We start from the raw sequence: 6,045 nt of genomic DNA on the forward strand, positions 1-6,045 counted from the left end.
TATATAAGTTCTCAGATAATGGTGCTGTCTGAGGGCTGCAGACAGAAGAAAATCTGTGAGTGGACTTTGTATTGAGTCCCATCCAGACTGCTGCCTTTTTGAGGATGAATGGCATCAGTGTATAGTAAACATGTAGCCAAATAGCTATCTGGTTTCCAACGGAGATGGTACCTTATCAGGATTCAATGTAAGTCTGTGCTGCTGACAATTTATACATTGGGCTGGGGCAGTGCTTAAATCAGCCTATGTTGATACATATGCTGCTAGGGACATGAACACCTCCATCCCTGACACCCTGGCTACCCTCTTCACACTAACCTTGCGCTAACATTAAGTGGCCAATGATACAATCTAGTAGACGTCAACTTGCTATGTTATTAATTGTTCTCCATTATTTAGTGGCCCCACAGTTTATGTTAATAGAAAAGATAATCATTTCCACACCTTGTGCCCTTTTCTATACATATGTCCCATGACTCTTCCCTACAATCCTTTTCTGCTGATCTTCCAGCCTTTCTCTTTCTAGACCCTGATCAGCCAATGCCCATTAACCATTTATAGTCATTGATTAAATCTTGCCTATAAATCTGTAGACAGTCTTACCTCAGACTACCTCTCTTTCCAATGAAAAGATAACTGGCTGTATGACTTGATAGTCTGTCTTTGATTGGATATATATTTACCACTATTTTTCAGGGCCACCCTTGAGTATTGATTCAGTGCACCTAGAGTCCACTTTTTGGTCTCCTAAATTACCAAATTGACCCATATATGGACCAAGATTAACCTTTTTCTTTTTCTCTCAACAGGTTGTAAAGGACTCTATGCAACCATGTGTTTGAGCTGAGGTGCAACAGTGATGAGGACTTTGGGGTCTAGGATCTTTTATCATACAGCTTGCTTGCACCCTTTGGGCTATTCATGCCTAAGCCTGCATGTACAACTTCCATCTTTTTATAAATTACTGTTGGTCCCTTAGTTGTGGGCATGTGGTCATTTGTCACAAGGACAAGTGACCCAATGTGAGGCCACAAATACATATTTTTTAAAATTTTCTATAACCCTCTGGTGTATACAAACAATAGAATAGTATTAAGCCTGAAATGGGAATTAAATTTTGACACATGCTACAACATAGATGAACCTTGAAGACATTATGCTAAAATAAGCCAGAGACAAAAGACAAAGAGCATATGATTTCACTTTTATGATTGCACTCATAGTAGTAAAAAATCTTAGAAAGAGTAAGACGGTGGTAACCAGGAGGTTGGAGGAGGGACAAATTGGGAATCCCTGTTTAATGGTTACATAATTTTAATTTGAGAAGATGAAGTAGTACTGGGTAGGGATAGTAATAATGATTCCACAAAAATACAAATATATTTATTATCAGTGAACTATACACATAAAATATTAAAAATAGTTTTATGTTATAGATATTATTTACCTCATTAAAAATATATTTTTTATTTTATTTTATTTTATTTATTATTTTTTTTTTTTTGAGACGGAGTCTCGCTCTGTCACCCAGGCTGGAGTGCAGTGGCCGCATCTCAGCTCACTGCAAGCTCCGCCTCCCGGGTTCATGCCATTCTCCTGCCTCAGCCTCCCGAGTAGCTGGGACTACAGGCGCCTGCCACCTCGCCCGGCTAAGTTTTTGTATTTTTAGTAGAGACGGGGTTTCACTGTGTTAGCCAGGATGGTCTCGATCTCCTGACCTCGTGATCCGCCCGTCTCGGCCTCCCAAAGTGCTGGGATTACAGGCTTGAGCCACCGCGCCCGGCCAAAAATATATATTTTAAATACAAAAAAAGTTAAAATACTCCTGTTTTCGTCTCTTTTGGTTACTTAATTAAATAGCTGAATGACACCATACGGGAGGTCTGGGCAAATCATTTCCATTACAGGCTTCCTGTGACATTGCTGGATCTTTCTTGTTGGGGACCAGGACTGACTTACAGTCCATTGATTTTGAAGATATGGGCTTATTTATTTTATTATATGCATAGAGTTATACAATTCTTACTTGGGCTTAAGGATGTTATTTTTATTTAAGTATCTCCAAGGATCTCTCTGGTCAACTTGCTTAGCTGCCACTCCCACCTATTCACGCATTATGATAATTGTAGACACTGTCTTCTGGTGGTCAAGAACTGCCACCTGATCATGAATATTTTCAGATTCCATTATTTTCATTGTTATTAAAGAGCTCTCTATTCTAAGTTAGTTACATAGTTTGGTCATGTAATCCTTGTAAAACAGCAATGAGGTAAGAACTGGTGTCCCCATGTTATGGCTGAGGACACTGAGGCACAGAGAGTTTATATGGCATTTGTATAATACAGTAAGATATTATTAGTTAAGAGTTCATCCTTGACAAATGCCCTGATAAATACTCATCGGGATCATTATGAACAAAAATAAAGAAATGTAAAATGCATGATATCTCAGATGGAAATTTCATTCCCTTTTAAAAAAATGTAATCCATATGGATCTCTTTGCATCATTGCTGATACCTGATATTCAGGATATAATTTTAAGATAAATGCTAAGACTCATTTCTGTGAAACAAAGAAGGCCAGAAGGTATTCGGCTAGATTTACTTTTTTCTTTAAAAAGCTTTGTTTTACTAAGTAAAACCTTTGACTTTCAAGTGACAACAGAGCTTTAAAATGCTTTAAAGTGGTTATGAAGAGCAAGAAAGCAACTTCCCCAATTGACTCATAAGACCTTACCCACGGATGTGATCTCATTTGTGGTTCACCTTGCTGCTTCTTTTTGTGCTTTTATAGTCTAAAATCCCATAAAACAGAACCTCAGAAAACAAATGACAGATTTACTTAAATATAAATGAGTGAGTAGTTATGATATCAACCAGATATGCTTAATGATATGTCTGGAGAGGCAAGTATCAAACAGGTCAAAGGGACTATTCATTCTATATAACAGATAAATTTTATATCTATCTACATATAGATAGAATATAACAATATATGTAAATATACCTTTACCCTTTGAAACAAAACCTCAATAGTTATTTATTTATTTTTATATGTAATGACTGTAGTAATCAGTTTATTATACAGATTAATCATTCTTGAATGTACAAGCTCCAGAGGAGCAATTGGGTCTTTAAATATACACAAGTATTTCCATCAAATTAATTTTCACCATTATGTCCAAATAGATCTAAGCATTTAAAAACATAAGAAAAATAAGAGCTATTAGCTATGTATTAACTGAGAAACCACATACAAACCAAAGAATATGGAAGAGAGAAAGAAGGGCTGAAAGGCCAAAGGTTGAAGGGGTAGGGAAACGTAAAAGAGTTGGGAATAAAGCCCGTCACACTTGATGTACTAATAGCTCCAATCCATTTAAATGTTGACCAGTTAAACTTAGACCTTAAAATGCAGGATGTGGATAGAGTTTCATCTGGTTGGTCATAACTTTCACCTAAGACATAGCTCCTTCGGAATAAAATGAATACAGACACAGCTTCATGTTCTTCACCTTGCTTTTCATAACTCTTTTGAGTTTAATGGATTCCACTTAAAAATAATCTCCTACAGGTGAGTGGAGCCTTTTCTTTCCCATCCAAGCACACACCATACCCACCACCCCCGTTACACTTTGCTGTTATCCAAATTTAAGTCAATAAGAAAAACTTTTAGTCTCACACCTAGGTAATGCCTGCAGAACTGGCTGGCCACACACACACTTCTCTGCTAGGAGGCAATGTTGGTACAGAAGTACAGTATTTCTAGTTTGTTGTTCCAAGTATGTACAACACGCAGCACTGCTGTATCAGGTAAACATGTGCACAGGGGAAGATGAGGCGTGGACTCATAGAAAGCAGTCAAATGGAAATAAAAAAGACTTTCTCTTTCAGAATTCCCCTATCTTTATTTGTCGAGGTTATCCAATAATTTCTTTAATTACATCGCATACTTCTGAGTCCATTCCCAAACTATTCTGTTGTACTTTTCTCTATCTGTTTTGTAGATCCGAGCAATCTCAGGCACTAAAGGATCATCTGGATTGGGATCACACAACAGAGAACAGATGGACAAGAGTACTTTTGAAATAGTGCTGGAGGCCAGGCGCGGTGGCTCACGCCTGTAATCCCAGCACTTTGGGAGGCCGAGGCAGGCGGATCACAAGGTCAGCAGATCGAGACCATCCTGGTTAACACGGTGAAACCCCGTCTCTACTAAAAATACAAAAAATTAGCCTGGCATGGTGGCAGGCGCCTGTAGTCCCAGCTACTTGGGAGGCATGAACGTGAACCCGGGAGGTGGAGCTTGCAGTGAGCCGAGATCCTACCACTGCACTCCAGCCTGGGCGACAGAGGGAGACTCCGTCTCAAAAAAAAAGAAAAGAAAAAAGAAAAAAAAATTAAAAAAAAGAATAGTGCTGGAGACCACTGTGACCCTAGAATATCAAGACAAATGCTGCCATTACTGTTAATATTTGGATGATAAATTCTTGTTGTAAATGCAACCTTAGGTGGTTTGAAGGGGTAATCTGTTGGAAAATGAATTGTCAGGAAAAATACTCCACCCCGATAGGGACTGTCATTTGGCCCCGTTATTGTAGCTTGCCAGTGGAATATATCATCTCCGACAGGACCTGCTGAACACTGTGCTGGAGGATCCCGTGCCAGATCATTCAATTCTTTGTGGATTCTCTTCAGCGCCATGGAGGCGAGTGGCCGCGGCCCTCAGGGCGGGTACGGGGGCGAAGAAGGGACAGAGAAAGGGCTACTGAGGCCGGAGAAGATGGAGAGTTCAGGAGAGCGGATCTGGTGGGACGGGCTGAGGGCGGGGCCCACTCAGCTCCTGCACCTGCCACAGCGGTCCAATAGTCATTTTTACACACACACACACACACACACACACACACACACATACACACACACCAGTTGTGTGACAGCTTGTTTCTATACTATTATAGAAACATTATAAATAAGAAAGTGAAGACATCTGTGTATGTGAGAATAATGTGGTCAAAGAACGATTAAGATAATACAATTTTATTTTAGTGAGATTATAAGGAAAATTAATTTGAGATGTATTCCAATCTATTTACCTACATTCAGTCAAATGTTGAATATTTTCAGCTCTCTTAAAATGTATTTTCTTTTTTTTTTTTTTTTCTTTTTTTTTTTTTTTTTTTTGAGACGGAGTCTCGCGCTGTGTCACCCAGGCTGGAGTGCAGTGGCGCGATCTCGGCTCACTGCAAGCTCCGCCTCCCAGGTTCAGGCCATTCTCCTGCCTCAGCCTCCGAGTAGCTGGGACTACAGGCGCCCGCCACCACGCCCGGCTAGTTTTTTGTATTTTTAGTAGAGACGGGGTTTCACCATGTTAGCCAGGATGGTCTCGATCTCCTGACCTCGTGATCCACCCGCCTCGGCCTCCCAAAGTGCTGGGATTACAGGCTTGAGCCACCGCGCCCGGCCTTAAAATGTATTTTCTATCTCATTCATTGAATAGTCTTGTTAACAAGTTGTTAAATATAAAGGTGTGCCATATTTAAATACAAATGAATTGTTTCATTCAAATTTTTATACTGTGCATATTTTAAAAACTATTTTTAACAAATGCCCACTTAAAGTTACTGAATTGATTTAGAATTTTTAAAATCTAATTTCTTAGTATGATGTATGCACAAAATAAAAATTCCTTTTACAGTTACAAAATTCAGCTTGTAGGTACAGATTATTTTATAAACCACATTTCATTTTATACAAAAAAATAAGAAAAATATGTAATTGGAGGATCATTTATCTTGAGACTTCTAGATATGTCCTAGACTGACGCAAACATAGAAAGAATACATATGAATTACATTTATTTGACAAATGAAGATTCAGAAGAAATTTTAGGATGTTATAATGTAGACAGTAAATGGCAATTTTATTAATTCCTCAGAAATGCATGTCATCGTGTAATTTTTTTTTTTTTTTGTAATTTACAGGGCAACAGTAATTGAATGATAAAAATCAGTGATTCATAAACCCTAAGAGCTACACAAACAATGTG

General features: G+C 38.6%; 1 protein-coding gene across 1 annotated transcript; it reads right to left on the reverse strand.

Moving 5' to 3' along the window:
- Positions 1 to 3,681: 3,681 nt before the first annotated feature.
- LOC112625003 (ubiquitin-conjugating enzyme E2 D2-like) lies at positions 3,682 to 4,856 on the reverse strand. The gene is made up of 2 exons (XM_025386170.1): positions 4,414 to 4,856; positions 3,682 to 4,093 (listed from the first exon to the last, which is right to left on the reverse strand). Exons 1-2 carry the CDS (start codon positions 4,701 to 4,703, stop codon positions 3,940 to 3,942), a joined length of 444 nt encoding a protein of 147 aa, XP_025241955.1. The 5' UTR covers positions 4,704 to 4,856; the 3' UTR covers positions 3,682 to 3,939.
- Between the last annotated feature and the right edge of the window lie 1,189 nt (positions 4,857 to 6,045).

This window comes from Theropithecus gelada, chromosome 5 (genome assembly GCF_003255815.1).
Source record: "Theropithecus gelada isolate Dixy chromosome 5, Tgel_1.0, whole genome shotgun sequence".
Taxonomy (NCBI): domain Eukaryota; kingdom Metazoa; phylum Chordata; class Mammalia; order Primates; family Cercopithecidae; genus Theropithecus; species Theropithecus gelada.